This window comes from Sceloporus occidentalis, unplaced genomic scaffold, assembly GCF_023333645.1.
Source record: "Sceloporus occidentalis isolate IW3139 unplaced genomic scaffold, rSceOcc1.0.p SCAF_7, whole genome shotgun sequence".
Lineage (NCBI taxonomy): Eukaryota > Metazoa > Chordata > Lepidosauria > Squamata > Phrynosomatidae > Sceloporus > Sceloporus occidentalis.
In genome coordinates this window covers 69,566,874-69,593,964 of record NW_028316987.1, presented here as the reverse complement: position 1 = coordinate 69,593,964, position 27,091 = coordinate 69,566,874, and the positions used below count along the sequence as shown (strand labels likewise).

Sequence of the window (27,091 nt, the reverse complement as noted above, 5' to 3'; positions counted from 1 at the left end):
CCCCCAGGCGGGAAATGGCAAGCCTAGTATCATCTAATAACTATATTCTGCTTAAGTAGCTTTTATTTGAGATTAAGGAGCTGTACAGGCCAGCTTGAAGTGCCAGTGGTGTGGGAGCATGGCATTTGGCCAATGCATGCCCCGACACCACCCCCATGCCGGTGTCATGACACCTGACTGACCTCACAGCGGGTGGTGTCACGGCGCTCCTTTGACTTGGCGTTTATAAGACGCATACTGAAAGGAGAGCCAAAAAGTGCCGCAGCCTTTTTGCCGGCTCTAAAAGGAGTGGCATTTTGCTGTTTCTTTTAGAGCTGGCAGAGCGCAGGATTGGGACCATGGCATGTGGTTGCTGCAGCTCCGATCTGGAGCTGAAAGGGGTGGTGGGACACCGCTCTATCGTGGCAGTCTGCTTCATCCCTACGTTTCTAGTCCTTTGTGACCCAGAAATCCTTTTTAGCCATCATACACATTGTTACTTGGTTTACCAATCTTGGAGACTAGATGGGCACTAAAAAGACTACTAGCAGTCCATAGAGAGATCTTGTAGCACCTTTGAGACTAACTGAAAGAAAGAAGTTGGCAGCATGAACTTTCACAGAATTCAGTCTACTTCCTCAGATGCATTTGGTGGAGTGGAAGCCAAGTAACAGACATATATATGCGATTGGTATGGGAGGATGTCAATACAAATTACAAGTCCTTTGTGAATGGAAATGAAGTTGCAGGTCCAATTTTAACTGGCTTGTTTGCTCAATATAGAGTGCTGAAGGGCATTGCTGACACAGTATAGAATATATCACATTGGAGGATGAGCAGTTGAAGGATCCCCCTAATATTGTGGGTGATACCATTAGGTCTTGTGATGACATTTCCTGGATAAATGTGTAGCAGAGTTGGCAGCTTGGTTTGTGGCAAGGCTTAGTACCTGTCGCCATTTGTGTTGTGTGTCGTCCTGTAGGTGAGTATCTGCTTGAGGTTTGGAGGCTGTCTGTAAGCGAGTCAAGGTCTGCCACCAAGGGCCCTTAAAAGAGTGGCATTATTGTCTATAATAGGTTGTAGTTCATTGATGATGTGCCCGAGTAGTCTCAGTTGGGAGCTGTATGTGACCACTAGTGGGGTTCTGTCATTTTCCCTCTTCATTTTATTCTGCAGTAGATCAGTTCTGGGTACACATCTTGCCTTGTTTGTTTTCTCACTTCATATGGTGGGTACTGTAGTTTGAGGAATGCTTTTTGTGATTCCTTGAGTTTAGCATTCCTGTCTTGTGGGTCTGAACAGATGCAAGTGTATCAGAGGGCTTGGCTGTAGACTATGGATATAGTGGTGTGTTCAGGGTGGAAGCTGGAGGCATGTAGGTACATGAAACGGTCTGTGGGTTTGCGATATAGTGTGGTGCTTATCTTAGCAGTCCAGTCCAGTAATTCCACTGTACAGTATGTGTGTTTTTAAAAGGAGAACTAATATATGCTTTAAAAGCAATCCTTATTGTAAAATTAATATTTTAATTTTCCTTCTAAAAACATTTTTCCTTCTGAAGCATTTTTACTGGATTTCATGTAATGAATGGATGCTAGGGTTTAAAATTGCCTTATTGTGGTTGTTAGGATTTCTGCCTTGTATACGTTGTAGAAAGCTGAACTAATATGGAAGTTACAGATTCAGAAAGAAATTAAAATAATATCCTAAATTATGGGTTTTGTAATACATCATTTTTTCCCTTTTGGCTCTTGGAGCATAGAATTTAGTCCCAAATTTGTTGACACATATATTGTATGCATTTCGTTGACTTCATTTTTGAATAGCTCAAAGTTTTTACAGAAAAGAACAGAACATTTTGCTCTTTGAAAGTGGGCAAGATCATGTCATATGAAAAATGCAAAAATAGATTGTATGTCATTGTTCAACTATTTGGTTCAAGAGTTCCACCCCATGCATCCAAGAATCATTTTGAGATACGCATTTTGAGATAACAGTCTTGTGACTATTAAAGCATTTTTCCAGTCCATGCTAAATTGTATCTAGATATCTGCTGGTGTTCCTGTCCATTCCAGTACAGTGATATTTGTAGATCTACCCCAGATCTGCTCCTATGGATTTAGATTCTCTGGGTCTTTTAGCACTGCTCCTGTTGGTTGTGGTTTCTATGAATTCTCCTGCAAACATGCTAGTTACTTTTCTGTAGATGATTCTAGGATTGTGCCCTTCTTTGCACAAAAACTTTTGTATGGTTTCAGAAAATTCTTGCTGTTGACTTTGGCATTGAGATCAGTTCTCTTGTGCATGGTTCTTGGCTGGGGTTGCTGCATCTATTCCTTGTGCAAAGGTATATTGTAGCAGCTTTGAGACTAGGGTCCAAAATACACTGCAGAAATAATCCAGTTTGAGACCGCTTTAGCTGCCCTTGCTCAGTGCTAGGGAATCTTGGGAATTGTAGTTTATTGTGGGGAGCCCTCTGATAGAGAAGGCTAAATGTCTCACAAAACTACAGTTCTCAGAATTCCCTAGCATTGAGCCAGGGCAATTAAAATGGTCTCAAACTGGATTATTTCTGCTGTGTGTTTTGGACCTAACTGAAAGAAGCTGGTAGTATGAACTTTCATACATTTGAGTCTACTTCCTAAGATGTATGGGGTGGAGTAGAGACTCCAGGGACAGATCTATACAAGCTGTCTGTCTGTGAGAATGCAAAACTTTGTGTGTGGAGGTAAGGTGACACGTTCAGTTTTGAAGATGATAATTGGGAGACAATGGTTTCCTGGCACTACACACATTATAACACTAGCTAACCTCTCAGCCTCATGGGGACTGTCTTGGTCAGTTCATCACATCTCCTTGCTAGTCCCACACTACATTCCAATGCTCTCATGTGGTTATCTGGTCACCTTGGTTTTAGAGTTAAAACTGGTCACCTCATTGCATACCCACAAAGTTTTGTATTCTTACCCACAGTCAGCTTATATAGATTTGGCTCTGGACTTTCCACTCCACTCCATGCATCTGAGGAAACAGACTCAAGTCTATGAAAGCTCATGCTACCAGCTTCTGTCTTTCAGTTGGTTTTAAAGGTGCTACAAGATCCCTTTTACATGCTGATTCCCTAGACTAACACGGCTATGTCATTGCATCCATTCAAAAGATGTCCACAAACTACTAGATATCTCCAGGTCTTTCCACAGAAGAAACTTTGGGAATAATAATATGATTTAGTTTAAACATCATATTAATAGAAATTGATTTTATAAAAATCACTTGAAGTCAAATTTGGATCATGGCTACTTGTCTCATTTGTGTGGAATGAATTCATCCATCATACCTTGTTTCAAAGTATTGGTGTTTCTGCGCCAGATAAAAATTACTGTCTGAAGATATTTTGTTGTGAGGTAATTAAAAAACCCAACTGCTCCAACAATAAATTGAAATCACAATTCAAGTTAAACCATTACAGAAATTTGTGTTTTGAAAATTTAAAGACATAGTGTAAATATTTTATCCCTCCCCTCCACCCTTTTGTAATAGGAAGAACAACATTATTTGAAGTAGGAAACTATATATACACATTGCTGACTTGAGTCACATTTATTTCTTAAGAGTTTGTTGTTGTGTTCCTTCAAGTTGTTTCCGATTTATGGCAGATGAATTGAAACTGGATGTATTTTAAGTTAGTCATGATTAAGGTCCAAAACACACTGCAGAAATAATCTAGTTTGAGACCACTTTAACTGCCCTGGCTCACTGCTAGGGAATCCTGGGAATTGTAGTTTATTGTGGCACCTGAGCTCCCTGACAAAGAAGGTTAAAAGTCTCAGAGAACTACAGGTCCCAGAATTCCCTAGCATTGAGCCAGGGCTGTTAAAGTGATCTCAAACTGCATTATTTCTGCAGTGTGTTTTGGATCGCAGTACCAATGAGCAGATCTGATTTTAAGTGTGAACATATCTGGATATATAATCTTGCTGTTGTGCTAATAATTGGTAGAAGTGGTTTCTCCATTTCTGCTTATAAGTTTTGTTTATTATATTATTGGGCTTCAGTGTCGCATGGCTAGGATTTTATTTAGACTTTACCTATTTGTCTGAGTGGTTTAATACTGTAGAAGCATTGCTTAACAATGCAGTTATATGATGCATAGTATACTGTAATAGTGTGCTTGTAAATTGGCATCATTTATTTAATTTGGCCTCATCTAATTTTAAACAAATGGAAATCAATACTTTGTAGCAGATATCAGTGACTGGATTGTAAGGTTTAGTGGTGTGACATTGTTATAACACGGGGATGCTGTTTGCTTAAGCTCTCTGTCAAGACTTCTAAGACTGTAGTTTCTTACCTTCAGTTATTGTAGTTTATTGATATTGTGCTTTGTCTTTTTAAATGCCTTACAGTAATGTAATTCATTTTGTTTGACAAGTGATAAATCAATCCTTTAAAGTGTTTTACAAAATTTCTGAATATGCATTCCTTGAATATTTACTATTTTTGAGTTGCAGAACACTAAGGAATCAAACTAGATGCTGTTATAATACATTTCATCCCATATTTGACGTAACTGGAAATTAAGATGATTTCTGGTTTACGAGATTCTGTGTTCACTATTACTCTCCCAGATGTACATTCTTCTGAAGCCAATTTTCACCTTAATTGGATTCGTTTCCATTACTGGATCCAGGCTGGGACATCTTTTAAAATGTCATTGGTGTTGTTTAGGTAGGATAGCTTGAAGGTCTGAGATTTTTAAGCATACCTTGTCTTTTGATTGAATTCTTAAACTCCTGTGTTAATGGTACAACTGGGGCTGGTAGGAGCATGTCCCTCATAATGACTAGTTTTCCCTAAGCAGTGCTATTTCATCAATTTGTGTAACAGGTTATTTCCTTTCCTTCTCTTAGATATGTGTCACAAAGATGTCTACACAGAACTTCCAAGGAATGGATTCTGTGATCAAACCCTTGGACACAATTCCAGAAGACAAAAAAGTCAGAGTTCAGAGGACACAAAGCACTTTTGATCCATTTGAGAAGCCAAATAATCAAGTGAAGAGGGTACATTCAGAGAACAATGCCTGCATTAACTTCAAGACTTCGTCTACTGGGAAAGAATCTCCTAAAATCAGACGACATTCCAGTCCTAGCTCTGTAAGTCCAGACATGCCATATTTATCTTTGCTAAATTCGCCAACCAACTTCCAAATATTTTGGAGCTTTTAATAGTAATTGCACTTTATACAAAGTGGTATGCTGAGATAATGTATATTTTTAAAATCCTGTTGAGTGATTAACATTTTTGGTCTCAAAGATAAATATGATCCAAAAATGATTTTACATTTTGTTTTTAATGTTACATGTATTATATTGGCAAGACTGGAAATCTTTTCAGTAGTGTTTGTAGCCAGTGTAAATCCTGCCCACAGAGCATTTCATCTAGCAGAAAAAGTAAACAGATATTAACTCTAGAAGATGGAAGTTTGGTTAACTTCCTTAGTATATTAATCTGTTTTATTAGCCTTCTTCTCAGAATCCCCTATGAGGTGTAAAACACAGTAGCAAGGTGGGAGAAATTTTAAATGCTTGAGAAATGTTCCACAAGAAACAAAATTAAATAAAATCATAATGCTCGGAAGGAAGATGTTATGATGTGGGGGGTGAGTCAGTTTACAGTGTCAAAACAGGGCAAATTTTGATTCAAGCAAACATTGTCATACCAGGCTAGTTTGTAAAATCATGAAGCAGACAAAGCTCTCTGAACATGTCATGCTTTCCTCATGTAGTATATTTACTTTCAAAGAATACTGATAAATGAAATGTCATATTGCTTATGACGAGGATGCTGGCATGTTGTCCCAGAGGTGTCCTGCCAAATTGTTCTGTATGAAAACTGCATTTTATATTTGTGGTAGCATAAATCTACAATAATGTGGCCTTTGCATTAAGAATAGCATTCTTAAAATGCTATTAATACTCAGCTTGGAAATCAACACTTTTTATACATTAAACTTCTATAATAAAAGTGCATTAAATTTCTGTATTCCTAGTGATATAATTTCTTGGTCTTTACTCTTCCAGTTACTCAGAAATTACTCTTCTATTTTTAATAGTAGGATCTTCTCACATTCTTCTGGATGAAGCTCACATAAGACTGAATGGTTTTGAGACTACTGAGGGAAATAATCTGTTTACAGCAGGGATGATAGGCTCTAGCTTATATGAGGTCCTTTTGCAGCCTGAGAGCTTCTTCAGGCCTTCTTCTTTTCACTCTAGCTGTGCAGAAAACTTCCCTCCTTTTAAAATGGTATTTGAAGGCATTTACACTCGTCCCTCCACATTTGCTGGGATTAGGGGTACAGGACCCCCGTGAATGTGAAAAACTGAAAATGACCCCCAAAAAACAAAACAAAAACCCTATGTTTTTACCTGGGAGAACACCTCTCTGGAAATCTCTAGGTCCTCCAGTGCAACTCTGTGGTCAACATCTGCCAGATATTGACCATAGAATTGAACTGGAGGAGCTACAAATGCCTAGTAGAGTGTTCTCTTTAGGAATTTCTAGGTTCTTCCTTGCAACTTTTGGTTAAAGTTGACTAGAGTGTGTGACTTAGTTAAGATCATCCAGTTGTGCTGGAGGACCTAGGTATTCCTAGCGAGAACATATTAATAATCAAATCCGCAAAAGTTGAAGCCACAAATATGGAGGGACGAGTGTATTTTTAGACCCTGTGCAGTATAGTGCTTTGAATGTTGGACTAGAACTTTGGGAGACCAGTGGTTTTGCTAATCAGCCATGAAAAACTAAGTCACACTTTTTCAACTTCAGAGGAAGGCAATGGCAAACCTCTGAACAAATCTTGCCAAGAAGACAATATGATATACTTGCCTTATGGTCGGCATAAGTGGAAATGACTTGAAGGCACACAATGAGAAACATTTTAGACTTCTTATTATTGTTTTGTATATTATTTAGAGTATTTATACCCCACTCTTCAGCCACAAAGGCTCTCAGAGAGGCTTACAAAATGGTTAATTAGATAGTTCCCTGCCTTCAGGCTTACAATCTAAAAAAACACGATACAAAAGGAGAAGGAAATGGTAGTGGGGAAGGGGATCAGATCCAGCAGTTCTTCTCGCCTTCCGAGGCCTGGACCCTGGCAGATGGCAGAGAGGGAGGATTCATCTTCTTACCCTTCAAATATTTTCAAATGTTTAAAAAAAGTTTAAAAAGCAGGGTATTTAAAATGTAAATATCTCTAGAGTAGACACCTGTTGCACTGGGGCTTACCTCTGAGTAGACATATAGAGAATGAGCTGTGTTTTGCTCAACTGGTGGGGAAATGTCTAGATTCTTAAGAATTCTATCTGGTGCCACACACTTTGCTTTGATCTTACCCAGTCTCACCCCCTGTGCCCTCAGTTTTTCCCTAGAGGAAATGCTGCTCCTGAGGTGCTTGCAAAATTGGAAGTGCCTGGGGAAAAATCCACCCCTGGTTTATAAAGAAGTCACATTGAATAAGTGTACTTTCAGTCTTTCTCTTAAACAGCCTTCCAGCTAGAAAAACATCCATTTACATTATGCCCTTAGTGTGTATTTTAAGCATGATAAAATTACTGGAATATATAAGATGACCTGTATTCTGCATGCAAAGGCAAACTGAAACAGATGGCATGATATACTCAACATTAAAGCTGATGAGTTAAGTCTGTATGTACAGCGCTGTGTAAATCTACAGTGCTATATAAATAAAGCATAGTAATAATAATAATAATAATAATAATAATAATAATAAGATAAATGGCAAAGTAATGACTTTGTCCATATAGTTTCAGACTTTCTTTTTATTAAAATAAAATTAGTTATTTTAAGGATCTATTTTTTTCAGTTGTGGACAGTTCACAGGGTGAATGGCAAAGACTGATAATAGTCACTGTGTTGGCAATCCAGTGTGTGATGAAGATAGCCCATCATTTCACATGTCAGTGATTGTTTGTCAGTGCAAGAGTACTTATGGGAGCAGAGCTAGTTTTATGCCTTCTTGCAGCACTTTTGCTTGTTCAGAAATCAACACAGAGAGGGTTGTGGATGTAGGGCAATGTAAGTTTCCTAAGGCTTCAACCTTTGTTTAGGAAACAAAAATATGGAAATATCAAAAATGTCAAAACAAGCTTGTTAGGGTCTAGCTTTAAATGAGCAGAGTAGCAGAAAATGTGTCCTTGTGTAACTATACAGTGTGCCCTTGCTTTACGCGGGGGGATCCGTAAAGCCTATGCTCAAGCCCTATTTAAATTAATGGAGCTTGTGCATGCAGTGGTGCGGAGGCGTGCGCGCGCCACGGGCACATGCCCCATTAGTCCCTATGGGATGAGCCGCCCCTTCTCCCTGTGTGGCTTTCAGTGTATGATGCGGCGCACTGTATTTCTGTAAGAACTGAGGCTAACTCAAAAACAACAAAAATAGCTTGAAGTTCAAACAAAAGTTTACTAATGGTTTTAATCTATATATACAGAGAGGCTGCATCCTAATCTAGCTAGTGAATAGTTCAGGTAAAAAGAAATATTTATCTCACCATCTTTCCAAAGAAAAGTGAAAGAGGATGAAGTTGGAAAATATGCAATTCACTTGAAAATCTGAGAGGAGAATGTCTGTTAGTCCCAAAGGGGGACTGACCTAAATCATATGTTTAGTTTGAATGAGAAAGAGAGAGAAAGGAGATTGCATGCAGGAAACCTCTATCTAAGGAAGTGTGAGGGGAGAATGCAAAAATCTTCCAACAATGGATGCAGTACAATACTGTGCATACTTTGTCAAGTAAACTGAATTCAACAGAATGTATTGCCATTTAAGTGTGCTTAGGCTTGCTGATAGAGTGATCCTAAGATGATTGTAAGAGACATTCTGTGGTGAAGGAACCACTGCTTTCTTACCCCAGAAATTTGGCTCCAACTGGTGGGGCAGGGAAAAGAAATGATCTAGAATTATGTGTCCCCATCTCACTCCTTTTTTTCTGACATCAGAGAAAACCAGAGAAAATAGTCTACTCTAGCACACTTGGTAGGTTTGATCCTTGGGTTTCTGAGGAAGAGGGGAAGGCTCAGATTCTCTGAATGCAACCCATTTTGGTGCCTACTGTCCACAGAAATGATGAGGAATCTACTGTCCTCTGGGTATAAATAGACTACTACTCCCATCATCACATCTCACTGGAAAGACTTGAAGCTCAAAATGACAACAACAAATATTTCATTATGGTGCAGCCAGATTTTAGGACCATTGTGCAGGCCTACAAAATACCCTTTTTTTATCCTTTACATTAATTTTTAATTTAATTTTATTTTAATTTTATATTTATTTTTAAAGTGCTCCCTTCCCCATTTTCTTATATTGTTTGATACATTCTTGTAGATTGCTGGATTAACCGAGAAAAGCAGTTAGGCAACAATGTTATTGACAAACTGTATTGTGCCTGTATTTGGTTTTCTCTCTCTCTCATAGTCCTGTGTATTGGTTCTTTTTCCGATGTAAACACAAATCTTCTGAGGCCTTTCTGGGAAAATTAAATTTCATCTACCATGTGCGTAATAAATAATTTCTGAGTAAGACTATGCAGGAAACATAAAAGGTACTGACAAGAATTGTTCCAGAGTATATTATGTCTCTAAAACTGAGGAGAAATTCCCTTCTCCTTGAACATGAAGGCCTGTTGAAAGATGTCGGCATGCCAGAAAAGGGAGGGATACGCTGTTATTTTCAGTCAAGTTCTTGCCTTTGAAAGAGAACAGCCATCTGTCTGAGAAGCTCTAATTTTCTTCATGTTAGGAACTGTTCTCTTTAGGTTCTCCTTCAATTAAAGAAAAAGCATTCTTCTATCCCCTTTTCTTGATATGTTTGTCCCTTAGTTAATAACTTATTTTCTGAAGTGAATCGTACAGAATTTTACCTCAGAATGCTATCTCTGGAGGGCCACTTATTAGTAAAAGTTACTTGTATAGTAAAAAATAGAGCCAGCATGGTGTAGTGGTTTGAGTGTTGGACTATGACTTGGAAGACCAGGGTTCGAAGCCCAGCCATGTAAACCCACCGGGTGACCTTGTGCAAGTCACACACTCTCAGCCTCAGAGGATAGCAATGCCAAACCCCCTCTGAACAAGATCTTGCCAAGAATACCCCACAAGAGATTTTTCTTAGGGTCTCCCTAAGTCGGAAACGACTTGAAGGCACACAACAACAGATAGTAAAAATAAATAAATAAACATACTTTGCATCAGTTCTAATGCTACTTGTAGCCATTTTATTTACAAATATGCTACGGGTCAGTCCTTTACAACCGGTAATTTAAGAACTCATTAACAAAATGCATAGCTGACACAAAACACATATATTTTTGTATTGGTATGGGAGCCTGTGAAATCAATAAAGATTCCAGTAGTGAGATTTTAAAAAAATATATTGGTCAAGTGAGGATAAAGTCTCTGAAAATCTTTAAAAAGTCCTCCAGAAGTGGTTCCTGAGGTAAAGTTGTATTGGTATTGTAGTGCCTATCTCCTTGTACTGAGAGAGAGAGAGAGAGAGAGAGAAGGAGAATGGACCCTCACAACATGGATCCCCCTCTGAACCTTTCAGCTTCACTAGAGGCACCTGAACCTACTAATTCAAATACAAGGGTATCAAATCCCATTTTGAGTTCTGTAGCCAAGGGACCATGTGCCATTTTGAGCCAGGTATCTGGATCCTTCCTTGGAAAATGTGGCATTGGGGAAAGCGGAGAAAGAGATCAAAGTAAATCTTGAGCCCATAGGCTGCATCTGCACTGCAAAAATCATCCAGTTTGACATGACTTTAACTGCTGTGGCTCAATGCTATGGAACAGCAGTTTTGTGAGACATTTAACCTTCTCTGTCAGCGATCTCTAGTGCCACAGCAAACTACAAGTCCCAGGATTCCATAGGATGGAGCCATGGCAGTTAAAGTGGTGTCAAACCACACTAATTCTGCAATGTGGCAGCAGCCATATTATTATTTTTATTATTTATCTATAAAGCGCTGTAGGTTTACACAGCGCTGTACATGAAATAGAAAAATAAAATAAAATGGACCTGCCAGTAGCGTACATTCTAGAAAATGGAATATAGTAAAAAACAGCACCATCCTTATGCTGCTAATGTGTCTTTTTAAACTGAAAACTGTCTTCTTTAATTGAAATTACAAACACTGATTTGGTAGTCCCCACATGCATTAATTGAGATTGGGGCCAGGGCTGCAGTTTCTCTAGCATGTTCAGCTATCCTGTAAGAATGACAGCTGATTAAATGGTATTAAAATGCCAGGTGGAGAGCCAGTGTGGTGTAGTAGTTTGAGCATTGAACTGTGACTCTGGAGAACAGGGTTCGAATACTTACTCAGACATGGAAATCCACTGGGTTACCTTGGACAAGTCATATCCTCTCATCCTCAGAGGAAGGCAAAGACAAAGCTCCTCTGATCAAGTCTTGCTTTGTTCAAGCCTCTGATCAATCCAAGGATAGGATTGCCTTACGGTTGCCATAGGTTGGAAATAACTTGAGGGCACACAACAGCACACAACAGCAACAGGAAAATGCCTAGTGATCACAAACTATGGTGGTATCTACTGGGGTTTGGTTCCAGGACCTCCCATGGATACTCAAGTCCCATTATATACAATGTCATATTAAAATGCTGTCCCCTGTATAAAATAGTAAAATCAAAGTTTGCTCTTTGGATTTTTTGGGTGTGGAATATTTTCAAGCCATGGATAATTGAATCTGTAGATGAAGAATCCACGGATATGGAGGAGCATCTTGTTTATATCCTATTGGAACCTGCCGAGATTTTCTTGCAGTAATACATTGTAAAAGACTGTATTACCTTTAAGTCAGCATATACTGTAGTGGCTAGGGAAATCAGTAGAAGCCATTTGGTATGAACTTCCACATATTATAGAAAGACAAAACTAGATTGGCTTTCCATAGAATATTTCAGTACTTTCATAGTGATGTGTTATGCAGTTATACTTTAGTATGACATATGTCAGAACTGTAGTACAATTTACTGTAATTATTTTTATACATCATCACTCTGAATATTCCCTGTAGAGGTTTAGGATCATACTGGTTTAGAGGGTCAATACGTTTGCTTCCGAAGTGTCTTCTATAGAATAATGTGGCTTCTTTCAGTTGCTCTTTATTGTCTAAAGAAGCTTCAGCATGAAAAACTGAAAAGTACACATGGGATGTAACAGCTTTATAGAAATAAAGATTTCTTTACAAAAGCCACACATTAAATGTAAAGTATGCAAAGTATGCAAAATATTTGTATACAAAAGCTAAATATAACCATTAATTTATTTGTAGTAATATATATATACGTATCTTTGGAAGATGATCAGGCAGATTTTTTTTTGGAATTCAAAAAATAATAAAAGTTAGACCTTTAGCAATCTTTGTGACTTCTTGTAAGATTTGGTTCAGATTCTAAGATCTAGGAAGCCTCAGTCAGTAAAGGTACTTTTCTGAAACTTTGACTCCCATCCCGTTATAATCTAAACTACAACTTCCATCATACCCATCTGGGATGCTCAGGGATTATGAGAGTTGTAGTTCAACATAATCTAGGGACCCAAAATGAGGGAAACATCAATGAAATGGTTTTGTCTTCACCACTAGTGCTATATTGGCTTCAGTAGAGTCATGTAACTTAGTGTCTGGCTCTCAGATTCATCAGAGACCCAGAATATTAAGCTAAATGGTTTAGCAGTGGAACATAGAAATGGACTTTGTGATAGAATATTATACACACACACACACACACACACACACATCCCATTTTCTTTGAGCTAGCTATCTTAAAGCTGTTAGAGGTCTGGTGATGGATGCATCTCAAAAGAATTTGTGTTTGTATGAATGTATGTTCTCTCTGTTCAAAGATTAATAAATCAAAACCATACCTGGTCCTCTTGATGTATTGGTTCTTGCTGCCGCCTGTTTTCTTAAATGTGTCAAATCATCCATTTTACTCTCCTGGATCCATTTGGATCTTGAAAAAAATATTTCAGCAACACAGTTATCTTGAGATCTTCCCTTCCCATAAAACCTTTCCTATTTTATAATCATGTCATTTAAAAATACTTAATATATTTACCATATATGAAATTTACCATAATATGAAATGACAAAAATAAAGGGCAAAATTATTTCTCTCTGAACAAATGAAACTAGTGGGTTCATAGCAGAGGAAAGACTTGAACATGGAATTATTTCTGCCAGGGAACCTTGTCTGGCAAACATATTTTTCCTCCTAGCTCTGGGCATTTGGATAATCCTGATACTTCATCGTTGGATGGTTGTTGGTGTTTCCCATACCTTTGCTGTAATGAACTGAAACTTTCAATATATTTGTGTGGTTTTAATGGAATTGTTAATATATTGTTGGGTTTTGTGTATGTATGTTTTTCGTTTACATTGTTTTGGAATTCTTCTGGTTTATGTAAAACTATTTATACAGTCAGCCCTCCATAGCCACAGATTTTATCCATGGATTCAAGCATGCACGGATTGCAAATATTGCAGAGTATGAATTCCAACAAGCATCTCTTGATTTTGCCATTTTATATAAGGGACTCCATTTTACTGTGCAATTGTATTTAATGGGACTTGAGCATCCATGGATTTTGGTATCCATGTGAGTTCTGGTACCAAACTTAAGTGGATAACAAGGGCCCACTGTAAATGTAACTACGTAAATTTAACTGAATGAAACTTTGAGTTGGACACTATTGGTGGCCCTAGGTTGTACTTAGTTTAAATGATCAACTATGAATTGTCATGAAAATAAACATAAGTGATCGCATACTCCCTTCTCCTTTTGCATCTTTGATGTGATTGGGGCCCATTCACATTACACCAGTGGTATTCATACATCTTACCCTTGGGACTCCTATTTACATCTAGATGCAGACCCCCCCCCCTCTCTCTCTCACACACACACACGACTATAATGTATGAATAAAATATTTTATTTAGTGTGTGTATTTTCATTTTCATATTCATGTATATTCATATTTTAATATTTTGTAAGGAAATAACATTGTTCAAATTAGGACAGTTTTATTTAAATTCAATATTTAACTCAATACATGTATAAAGTTTACACATAAAAAGTTTGGGAAGAGAAGGAGGAAGAGAATCATAGAGTTGGAAGAGACCGCAAGGGCCATCCAGTCCAACCCCCTGCCATGCAGGAAATCCAAATCAAAGGATCCCCGACAGATGACCATCCAGCCTCTGTTTGAAGACCTCCAAGGAGGGAGACTCCACTACACTCCGAGGGAGTGTGTTCCACTGTCGAACAACCCTTACTGTCAGGAAGTTCCTCCTAATGTTGAGGTGGAATCTCTTTTCCTGCAGCTTGCATCCATTGCTCCGTGTCCTAGTCTCTGGAGCAGCAGAAAACAAGCTTGCTCCCTCCTCAATATGACATCCCTTCAAATATTTAAACAGGGCTATCATATCACCTCTTAACCTTCTCTTTTCCAGGCTAAACATACCCAGCTCCCTGAGTCGTTCCTCATAGGATATGATTTCCAGACCCTTCAACATTTTAGTGGCCCTCCTTTGGACACGCTCCAGTTTCTCAATGTTCTTTTTGAATTGTGGTGCCCAGAACTGGACACAGTATTCCAGGTGGGGCCTGACCAGAGCAGAATATAGTGGCACTATTACTTCCCTTGATCTAGACACTATACCTCTATTGATGCAGCCTAAAATCGCATTGCCCTTGTTAGCTGCTGCATCGCACTGTTGACTCATGTTCAACTTGTGGTCTACTTGGACTCCTAGATCCCTTTCACATGTTGTCTCCTTAAGCCAGGTGTCCCCCATCCTATATCTGTGCATTTCATTTTGAGAACCTACAAGTCTTGTCCCCCCCCCCCCACCCCCCACCCCTAGGATTTGTAGTGCAGGCAGGGACATTTTGAATTTTTAGAAAGAGCACTCTAGTGTGTCACCAAACTACAAAACTCAGGATTTCTTAGGATGAAGACATGGAAGTTAAAGAGGAATAATAGCATCATAATTGGGTAGTGTGAATGGGCCCCATGATGTGATGGGCCGATACTTCTGTTGTCAATGGGGCAATGAATTTGTACCAGGTTTTAGGCCAAATTAGAGAGAAGTAATCCAAGATGCTGAGCCTGTTTGGAGGACAGGGGTTCAGTACCTTGAATAGGTTTTTTAAAGTTCTGACCAAAACCTGGAGTGGTTCATCACCCTAGTGTCATGGAAGCTGCCTGTCCAGGAAAGCAGCCAGCAACTGATAACGAACGCCCAATATAAGGCAGAAACAAGCAAAACAAAATAGTACAACATAGCATGTGTATTAATAAAACAAGTCTTGAATTCCATAATTACAAATCATAAGGCAAAATTCCAAAAGCAAGGTCTGTGATCAGTCTGGGTTGAAGCCAAAGGGTGAAACAATCAGCATAGACAAGAAGTCCAAAACGGGTCAAGGGTTCCAGAAAAACAGAATGGTCAGTCCAAGTTCCACAGGTCCAAGTCAAGAAGAGAGTTCACTAACAAGATGCTTTCACCAGGGGAATCAGTTAACCTCTGACAAAGGTTCTGGCGTTCCTTCCAGGCTTTTATCTCCAACCCTCACTGGTGCAACTGATCCCTAATTGCTTAGTGTCTCATACAAAGCCTCTGAAATTGCCGCAGCCCCTCCCTTTCAGATCTCTGGCTGTAGGAAGGCACTGGTAAGTTGGCCTCTGTCTCCTCCTCTGACATACCAACACTGCCAGGGGTCTGTGCTGCCTGGATGTTGGGGTCCTGACCATCCTCTCAGGCAGCAATCTCTGTTGGTATTGTCAGGGCAGAACTAGGGCCAGGCTCAGAGTCAGACTCCTCTCCTGAGTCATCAGCCAGGCTGGGCATAACATTACCAGCTATCACTGCAGATGGGAACAATTCACCTCCATTTTAAAATAGCAGCCTTCTGTTTTATATATAAACCTGGATTCACTGTGATTATTCTTAACTATGGTCTACAGGAAAAGCCAAGGCTTTCTTAATGAGGTTGACCTATTTGAATAGATCACAGTTAAGGCTGACTACAGTCTGAGTTCAGACAGAATGGTCAACTCTGCTTAACCAGAGGTAGAAGCAAAAGCTTCTCATTACTTCCTCCAGAACTGTGCTAGAAGAAGCATGTAAGTCCAAGGCTTTTTAAGAATTGTATCTAACAATAAACCATGGATGGAGAATTACTGGGAACTGTCAAGTCACAACTTCAGCATGCTCTATGAGGCAAGAGCAGTCTCCCACACCATAGTCCACCCCACCCCCTGTGCACTTTTGAAAGTCCTAAACAGGTTTTTCTGTTTATTTTTGTGGTATCACTGCTGTTTCTAGTGGTAAGCTTCTGTTGGTGACAAGCAACAAACGTGCCTAGCTATGTAGAGATAGTACCAAAAAAAGTTTAGAAAAGTATGGCAATATTCAGAAAGATAGCTTTGATTCTTTTGTACAAGCATCTGGTTGTCCTGACAGTTTGGAACGGTATTTTGTCAGTTTATTTGATTGTATCATCCAACATGGAAAGTAAACTCACTTTTATATCTGATAAATCATACTTTTTTATGCAGCTGTTAGTTTTTCACATCTTTACAGAAACTGCATCAAATCCAAATTTTATTCTTTTGCAAACTAAGCCTTCTAATATATCCACAGTTACAGGAATACTGTTGAAATAGGCAGTGACCATCTGGAGTGTGGGGTGATGTTTTAAATAGATAACATTAGCTGCTGTCCTTGATAGATGACAATATCCAGCATAACATTTCTGAGGTATAATGTCATTAGTTTTGGTAATAACATTTGGTCTTCATGGATGATTGAATGAAATTAATATTGGCACGTGATCATTGAAAAATGTATCCTTTTTCTTTCTCTGTTCAGCCAACAAGTCCCAAATTTGGAAAAGCAGACTCATATGAAAAACTGGAAAAACTAGGAGAAGGTTCATATGCCACAGTATATAAAGGCAAAAGCAAGTAAGTATTTTTTTAAAAAAATAATAATAATGCAAACATATTAAGACTATAGCACACTATAGATGATAATTTAGCTCAGTTCAAATTAAAATAATACCAGGTAAAAGTAAATCTCTGTTAAAATTCAATTAAAACTAAATTGTTTTAAATCTGAGGCCAATTAGAGGGATGCCAGCTAAATTATTTGGCATATTATTATTTTCAAAAATTATCCAACCATAGGCATGGATTTTAAATGATGTATCCATTCTATGCAATGAAACACCAAACTACTCTTTATTTATTTATATATTTAAAATAATTAAATAGCAGTGACAGTGCCCTATGAGGCATTTACAAATATAAACACACAAAAAAACCAAAACCAATCAATAAAATCACAACATTTACAGTAAAAGCATAAACTAGCCAAAGCTGTGTCAGCATGTTAAAACAGAGTCCTAAGAACCAGAGATAAAATTTGCATAGTTAAAACAAATGTAATTATAAATACAAAAGGCTAAATGTTTTCCAGAAGATTATCTTAATCTGATGACTACAGTAAATGCTACTAATCAGGGTGCCAGCAGAAATCTTCTTCAGAGGACATGAAATGTGGTGGCTTCTGGAGGGCTGGTGTGAGGTGTTACATACTTGAAGATTGCCCCAATACAAAGGTTCTCGCTACTACTAAACTTGGCTAATTTGTTTTATTTTTAATTTATTTTTAATTGTTTTTGTTGACTGTCTACAAAGAGTATAATTTATGATGAGTTAAGGACCAAAATAGACTTTTGCTCTGCTGTCTGGGCAGCTTCAGAGCGTATGAAGATTTTCATACTTGCCTGTATCGCTGGGAAATTGCCCTCCAAAAGCAGCTCAAAGGGAAAAGCAGGCTGTGTGTGTGAAGGGTTGGAGCGCTCATTAATCGCCCTGGAAATGAGGCTCCCTTCTAGCGTTCTTCAATGGTGGCAATCTCTCTGCTTTCCTTGCCACCATTGAAGAACGCTAGCAGGGAGCCTCATTTCCAGGGTGATTAATGAGCGCTCCAACCCTTCACACACACAGCCTGCTTTTCCCTTTGAGCTGCTTTTGGAGGGCAATTTCCCAGCGATACAGGCAAGTATGAAAATCTTCATACGCTCTGAAGCTGCCCAGAAGCTTCAAGCCACGCAACTGCCTGGATATGGGCCGGCTTCTGGGTGCTCCAGTGGCATGACGTTTATATGCTGCACACTGCTGGAGCGTATCTGACTGAATTTAAAGAGCTTGGATCCGGGTGTTTCCCACTGCAGTGTAAGTAGAAAAACTGTTGCCCAGTTGGGCAAAAAGCTTGAACTTAGTATCATATATGTTGTGTTCCTAGGCCCCAAACTACATGACAAAAAAGACTGGGCAGATTATTCTTCTGTAAAATTATAGTGTTATAAAGTATATAATCAGGAATTGCTTTTTAGGTTGGACTTAGTATACTTTTGTATGTTACTCTAAAGAGATTAATAATGTCATGTGATCCTGTTAGTTCATAAAACAATGGGTCAGATTATTAAATCAACCAACTTTATAGGTCAATACTTACAGTTACAGACAGTGTGGCATGTTGGACTAGTACACTGGGAGACCAGGGTTCGAATCCCCACTTGGGCATGGAGGCCCATTGGGTGCAGTAGTAAAGACAAGAAATACAGTCAGCTCTCCATATCAACAGATTTTTTAATCTACAGATTCAAACATCCATGGCTTGAACATATTTTAAAAAATAAAAATTTCTAAAAGCAAGCCCTGATTTTGCCATTTTTTATATAAGGGAAACTATTTTACTATGCCATAGTATTTAATGGGACTTGAGCATCCACGGATTTTGGTATTCATTTTGGGGGGGCGGAGAGATTCTGGAACCAAACTCCAGGGGATACCAAGGGCCCATTATACTTCGTAATGTTTTGTCTTAATTGCATTAATTAATCTATAAAATTATAAAGAGTTTACACTTCTGTTCTTATGCTCTTTATATTCATTTTTTTCTTTAAAAAATGTCATTTAATAACCTAAGGCTCATAAGACACAGATTAAGATACTTGTCTGGGCGGTAGTGAAAAAAGTCTGATTACCATCCAGATAGATGAATGAGGAGATTTAATAGCCTGTGTAGCTAATTTTCAGCATATCAAATTTCTCTCTGTTGGCTGTAAGGAAATACTGTGATGGCCACATCTGTTCATTTCATGAAGCATGAGAGGATTTAGAATTGCATCAGTGGAAACAGCTGGAAAAGCAAAACTGCATACAGATGTTGCTTTTAGCTGAGATAGCTTATTTTCTTCTGTCTGAAAATGTGTTTTTAAAAAACCCTTGAATCACATTTTTAAAAGCCTGCTTTAAACATCTTCATAAAAAGAGTGGCGCAGCATTGGATGGATGAGCTCTTGATGTCTAAATGGTGGTTATAAAAAAAATGATGCCATAATTTTAAGTTGGTCATGAAAATATAGTCCAGTTGCATGTGGCCATATCTAACATTGTGCTAATATGCTTCCACACACACAACAGAAAATTCTCCTTGCACCCTCCAGCAGCTCTCTGCTGCAACTGAAGATATATTCTGGGTAGTTTCTCAGGCTAACCTTACAGAATTAGAGAGTGCAAAGTAGTTCCTTCAGTAGAATGACACAATCCAGTTGAAATTTGCAAAATTGCTTCATAATTGAGTAGTTTGAAAGTTGATTATGTTTTCTGATAACAGGAAACAGTTAAATAGAAATGTTTTGTACAATGTCTTCGAATAATGTGCATGTACAGAGGTGCAAGAAATGCCTGTATGAGTTAACACTCAGGATATTATTTTAACATAATTGCTTGCTGTGAAGTACCCAAATTGAAGATTTTGTATTCCTGCATAGCAGGGGGCTGGATTGATGACCCTTGTAGTCCTTCCAGCTTTATGATTATCTTCTATTAATATGTAATTAATGTATATTGTTTCCTGGAAAACATTTCATTTTAATGATTTAGTTGGAGACAAATTCCTTTTTTCACTAAACAAATAAAAAAAATGAAAACAGTTGTAGATAAATAAATATTGAATTTCATGCAAATTTGAAAATTTCAAAGCTACTGGGCTGTTAGTTTCTTGAGTAAATAAAGTGAAATTCTTAATGGAAATACATTAAGTATTTGCAGATAGAAAGGCCTATTATCAAAGTGCTGTGTGACCCATAAGTTATGCATGTGTGTCTGGTGTGTGGTTTTTCTTACTCCAGAGTAAATGGAAAGCTGGTGGCATTAAAGGTGATAAGACTTCAAGAAGAGGAAGGCACTCCATTTACAGCCATCAGAGAAGGTAACTTGCTTCTTTACTAGGTTTCTCTCTTTTATAATTGTAGCATGCATCTTCTTTTTAGTTTCTTGTTGACAGAGAAGAGCTTTACGGTTCTTAAATTATATAGTTATGTTCCCTGTGGGAGGAGAAATGCTACTTAAAAATCAACTGACTGTGTTGTGTGGGAGTTCACATGAAATAAAACAAATCTGTTCTTCTGTATTGTTGGCTTATGTAATAACTGATATCAGGTATACATGACACTATGCATTTGTGGAGGTGCAAGAAAAGCCAGTGGGAGTTCACATTCAGGTTATTATGTTAACAGAACTGCTTGTTGTGAAGTACCCAAATCAAGAATAAATTTAATTTGGCTAAAGGCCATGAATGCTAGCTCATACATTCACCAAAGTTGCTTATAGTATTGAAAAGTACACAAACTTTAAAGAGATGGTTTTTTGGTGGGTTTTTCAGGCTATGTGTCCATGTTCTGGAAGAGTTTATTCCTGACATTTAGCTAGCATCTGTGGCTAGCATCTTCAGAGAGTGCTGGCATGAAGTGAGTGGGGTACACACACACACACACACACACACACACACACACACACACACACACACTTTCTCTCTCTCTCTCTCTCTCTCTCTCTCTCTCTCTCTCTCTGTGCTTCTTGGTTAAGAAGAAATGATTTACATGGTAATCTGTGTATTGCTCTGTTGTTGAATTGCAAGGCCTTGGGATATCTATTGATGATCCATTGTCTGCTGGGGAATCCCCTCACCCTGGGTGTTTTTTCATTTACATTTGCTGAGTCCTGATTTTGGTGTTTTTCAGGACTGGTAGCCAAACTTTGTTTACTTTCAGGGTTCCTTCTTTCCTATTGAAATTGTCCAGGTGTTTGTGGATTTCAGTGGATTCTCTGTGCATTCTGACCTGATAGTTGTTGGCATGGTCCAGAATTTCAATGTTTTCAAATAACATTTTATGCCCAGGGTGGTTTATAATATGTTCTGCTACTGTTGATTTTCCTGGCTGACCCAGTCTGAAATATCTCTCGTGTCCCTTGATTTGTGTTTGAACACTGTGTTCTGTGGTCTCTATGTAGACTTGTCCATGGCTGCACGATATGTGGTAAAATCCTGCAGCCATGAGAGGGTCTCTCCTGTCCCTTGCTGAGCACAGCATTTGCTGGATTTTCTTGGTCGGTTTGTAAATCATCTGGAAGTTGTGTTTCCTCACCAGTTTCCCTATTCCCTGTAAACCACCCTGGGCATAAAATGTTATTTGAAAACAGTGAAATTCGAAGTCAACACTTACCATTGATTAATGGGTTTACTCTAACAGACTAAGTGGGATTTCGATCATAGTTTCTTAAACTATGTTTTACATTTTACATAAATGTTTCACATTTGCTATTATAGCATTAGTAATTGGTAGGTCTTGAACAAGGCACCTATAGGCCAGAGTATAGACTGCTTGGCCACCACACCATTCTGCCTGTTTTTAAATTTAAAAAAAACTTTATAATGTAAATTAAAAAAATTCCAGCCATAATCAATTATACATGGTCTAAATTTCTACAACTAAATATCTCCTACAGCCCTTGTGTCATTTTTATCCATAGACTGAAACATAAATACAGTTGTCCCTTTGTATCCATGGGAGAACTGTTCTGGACCCTCCCCCTGCTGATAACAAAAAATGCACATGCCTCCATTGTATTTTATTATAGGTAGCTTAGGGCACTGGTGAGTGTGACAGAGCCATTAATTCATTATTTCAGAGACTTTAAATGTAGATTTAGCTAGCATTTTAATGGTAATATATAGTTTACATGGTTGAAATTCCTTAGAATATAATTTCTGGAATTCACCTTGTCTTGAAAAGTATTGTATTTTGGAATACTGTTTTCAGGTTTCAATGATGCATCATATAAAGCACTTTTTACCATGAAAACTAGCATGAAGTGCTTTATTGAATGGTTTGTATAACAAAAGAAATAACCTTTTGGAATTTGTTCTTGGTAAACATTATTTTACTAAACATATTGAAAAGGGCATTAGTTGTATATGCTTATTTGAAAAGGGTCCTAATTGTAGAAACTTACTTGACTACCTATCACGTGACGTATGTAACCACCACATTTGTATATAGATGTGTGAGAGCTATGAACTTCCTTCCCCTTGACTGATGTTCAACAGTGAAAACTTAAGCCTCTACCTTTGCCTGGACATGCTTTGTTCCTTCAGTTTTTCTAGTCATGTTTTAATTGCTGAAATAGTATGGCATTTGAAAAACAAGAACATCTCATAGTTAACAACCATGCATCTAGAATCAAGATAAACAATAAGGGCATTTATTCTTATTTTAGACTCTTGCATCATATGCTAGGATGCTTGCTCAAAAGTCATTGGGGAATTGAATTAAAACGGAGCCATCTGTTTATCTTTACATTTGCTGTGAGGACAGAAAAGCCATTTCAAATTAGCATTACATAAATGAGATTGCTAATAAAATGCTAGGTGTGCTTTGTTTTTTTTCAACTTTGCAAAAATAATATAAATCCACTAATATCAAATTAAATTGCATAGATGTTCTGTGGTTATTAATGTGGTTTCAGTGCTGCTTGTGCTATTTCATTTCTCACTTGGTTTGCTAAACATCTGAGACTTTTAGGTGAGGGAAAATATCTACTTCCAGCTGTTACTAACAGCAGCCATCACAACTGACACACAATTATGCTTAAAAAGCAGCTCACTGACAGCTTCAAAACTGAACAGTCGCTCACTGTAAATGAGATACAGAATAGTGCCTTTCCTTTTAATCTTAGGGTGCATAAAGAATAATGTGGAGGGAGACAGAAAATAAGGTGATCTTGAAGATTTTGAATTGTGCCCAGAAGGAGACTGGTAACTAGTCCAGCTGTTGCAGGCTTGATGTAACATGAACCCATTGACAGACATTCGCCTACATCTTTACAGTTGTATTCTGAACCAGCTGCAACTTCTGGAGACCCTTCAAATGCACCCTTTTCTAGAATGCATAGCAAAAATCCACCTTGCATATATCTAAGGCTTGTGTTGTGGTTATTTGTGACTACTTTAGAAAATAAAACAGTTGATGCACTAGTTTCACCCCGCCAAGATAACTGAATGCTTATAGTTCTCACATCAACATACATTTGATAAAGGAAGACCAGATTCCCCCTGACCAAATCTGATTCTTCAGAGGGAAATGTTACCTCATTCAAAATAGGTTGAATCACTATTGCTCGGCTCATCTATTTTTGGTCCATGAGTACCACTGTCTTGTGAGATTAATCTCTAGGCATCATCATCATATATATATATATTATTTTGGCCTCCTCTCACCCAAGCACATTCTGCCTTTGTACGCCAATTAGGAACAAAACTAGCTTCCTTGATATTAACTGAGGAAATAGCATTGTGTGTTATTTGCCTATAAATGCAAGACCTTCTTTAAACCAGCATGGTACCTTCTAGACATATTTGATAAACCAACAATGGGAAATTTGAGACTGTCAGTGCAGTGAAAGGAGGGTAGTTTAAATAGAAGCCTTCCAACTAGCTACAGGCTGTTTTTGTGGGAAGATAATTGCTGCTTCCCATTACCATTTTGCCCAAGCCTTTTTGGTTTCTTGTAATTAGTAAATATGGACAAGAATCAAGCATTTGCTTGGTTGGTTTTGTTCTACCAAGTATCCTGTCCATATCACCAGGCTGTACAAGATGAAACATATTAATCACAATTGAATAAATAGATACAAAGGGTGTATATCCCATGAACTGTTATAATTGTGACATATTAAGTTGCAGTGGAAACAAATGAGTTCAGCTGTGAAGTGTCTAATAATTATCAGCATTTTACTTGAAACAGCTCTGCTATTTTGGGTATTTTGTATAATCATCTTCATGCAAACAGCCTTGTGTAGTGATTAACCATGTAGACATACATGGTTAATGTATGTCTAAGAACTGGGAAGATTCCATTTCAGATATCTTGTTACCAGGTGTGTCCTTAGGCAAGCTTCAAATGAGGTTCAGTCTTGTAGCTTCCCTCCAGCCCCTGCCTGTAATATGGGCATAATAAATACTGACTTGCCTTAAAGTGTGCCTGTGAGGAATAAATATTACACTGTAATGTGTACTGTATTCTACAAAATGCTTTAAGCAATTTGAATCATTATATAAATGTCAACCTTGCATTATTATTTTGGGTTTCTTTCAATGAAAATAATTTACTGTTTTATATCAAAATGTTTAACTGTTTCTTAAAGTTGAGATAATTTGGTGGTGAGTGTGGTGCTTTCTAATCATTCTGGTGAAAGAGAGAGAGAATATATAATATGTGCACACAACAAAAACAAACACACCTTCATAGGCAGTGTGATGAGAACAAGTAATAAAAGATGGGGTGAGGAGAGCTAGCCGTCAGTCTTTAGTGTGCGGTGAGCTGAATGTGCTATTTAAACTGTAATGGCCCATTTGAGGTTTTCGATAGAAAGTAATGACCACTAAGAAGAGCTAGAAGGGCCTGGAGTGATACCTGAACAGTGAAGAATAGAAAACTTGTACATACATTGTCTTTAGCACTGTGTCTATGTGCAGTGAGGCAGAATGACAGTCTAATAATTTAAAGCAAGGGGTTTAATCATGTCCCTGGGATTGTTCATACTCTTTCAAGAATCTTACTGATACTCTTTTTCCATGGTTAATGTATGTGTTTAACCATATGTTAACTAAGACCCAGTACAGACTGGCACTTTGCACTGCCCTGGGGCTGAATGTAGGGCTCAGGAGAGCAGAGCATCCACATGGTCCTGAGCCCTACCATGCACCATGGGTACCCTCTTGGCACCCAAACATTTACACGGGGCACGCAATGATGACATCTGGGTGGCGCATTGCTGCATGGATGTTATTGTTGTTCACGAGGGCAGCAATGGTGCCCCGCACAAGGAGTGGGTTCTTTTTAGGCCTCACAGAGGCCGCAGCATTTGTCTGCTGCGGCTTCTATCCGGGGCAGAAAGAGGGAGCATCTCACCACCCCTTTCTGCCCATCTGTACCCCCCTTTGTTCAGTGCTTACTTGTATTTGGAATTCATTTCTAAGTTACCTTAAATGTTGATTAAAAGTGCACCATGGTTAGCATTCATCATGCTTAATGCAAGCCAGTGTTATTCTTGTCCAAAGTCAGTGCAGGCAGGGCGGGTTTATAGGAAGATGCAGAAGTCCTGCCTTAGAAAGGACACTTCATCCTAGAACTTAATCCCAACCTTTTATCACAGTATGGCAGGTTATAGACCGCCATTTCGGACGTCCTCAGGACGTCCCATTTTAAAAAAGGGGTGCCTTCTCTAGACGCCCCTTTCCCTATCACGGACTCAGTCCGTGACAAATGGCGGCAGCCGTTCCACACGGCCGACGCCATTTTTACATCTTGGACGCATAGCGTCCAGACGGGTCACGGCGGTTATGATGTCACGAGTGCGCCATGGGCACCTCGCGACGTCATAATGGTGCCGCAGGAAAAAGCTCCATTTTGGAGCTTCTTTTTTGCTCCGCGAGGGAGTCGCGCGGTTTGTATGCTGCGACTCCCTCGCGGAGCAAAGAGCAGCAGCAGTCTGTAAAACGCCTTAGGGATTGGAAGCATTTCATCTATGTAACAGCCCAGAATGTCTTCCCATGTCCCACCATAGAGATTATTTGAAGAACTGAGTGAGGGGTATGCTTGTTTATCTTTTTAAGTCTCTATGTGTTCTGTTTATTCTGACTTACATTAACTGTTTTCACTTCTTAATGTGTTCCTTTATTGACCAGAATTGGATATATAGTACTTCAGCTTCTCCCCTAAACAGTGTTAAGTGGAGAGTTGGTTGGGCAAGTCATAGAGAGAAACAACTCCCAGACTTCTTTTCCTCCCTCCTTGTATGGTTTTCTTCCATGGACAGCATTTTTGTTGGGGGGGGGGGGCAATCAATAAATTTCCAAGTGCCAGATTTCTTTGGACTCCTACAATGGCAGAGAGTTAGACTAGATGCCCCTTGCAGTCTCTTCCAGCTCAATGATTCTGTAAAATTATAGGACCTGATATACTGGAGAGTGGAACCAGAGACTTTGTCTGTAGGACAGGCTGGCAGAGTGATGGTTAGAGTAGTGTTGCTCAAGCTTTCTGACATGGGGGAATCAGCAATATTTCCAGTGTGCCAGGGACTGCAACATATTTATGCTGATTGACTATAAATGGACACATTAGAACCCATTTTTGTGTGTAAGAGCTTGACATCAGTGAAGTGTATAGGAGCTGCTACTCGAATAATCTGCTGTGGTTAGCTCTTGAAATCATTCCTTGAAATATTCTAATTTAAAGTGTACCTCCCTTGCAATCTTGTTTCACCTACCCCATTAATATCTGAGCAGTGGGAGAGGGAGGATTTGGAGTCCTCCTTTCCTTGCCTGCTTAGCTGTTTGCCTACAATCAGTTCAGCAGCTTGAGTAGAGACAACAGCTCGCTGTGAAGAATTTGCAAGACACTTTGCAGAAAAAATTACTCAGATTCACTCTGACTTGGATGCTGTATTTGACACAGGTCCAGTGGATGTAATCTTGCCCCCTGCGTGTCCTGCATTGTTGAATAAGTTTCAATTTTTGTAGCCTGAGGAAATGGACAGGATCCTTGCCCTCCCTGGCTTCTGAAAGCAGCCAAAGAGGGACTGGCG

At 38.7% G+C, this 27,091-nt stretch overlaps 1 protein-coding gene across 5 annotated transcripts in view; it reads left to right on the top strand.

Annotated features, from left to right (window-relative positions):
* CDK14 (cyclin dependent kinase 14) overlaps positions 1–27,091 on the top strand; it is a 286,357-nt gene that overhangs the window by 94,739 nt on the left and 164,527 nt on the right. For 4 of the 5 annotated variants that reach the window (XM_089533256.1, XM_089533258.1, XM_089533257.1 and 1 more), the window contains 3 exons: positions 4,890–5,135; positions 16,962–17,056; positions 20,296–20,375. In XM_089533256.1, coding sequence (XP_089389382.1) covers positions 4,890–5,135; positions 16,962–17,056; positions 20,296–20,375 — 421 coding nt within the window. Of the gene's footprint in view, positions 1–4,889; positions 5,136–10,582; positions 10,707–16,961; positions 17,057–20,295; positions 20,376–27,091 lie in introns of those variants that run through there. The other variant, XM_089533260.1, reaches the window with a different exon arrangement.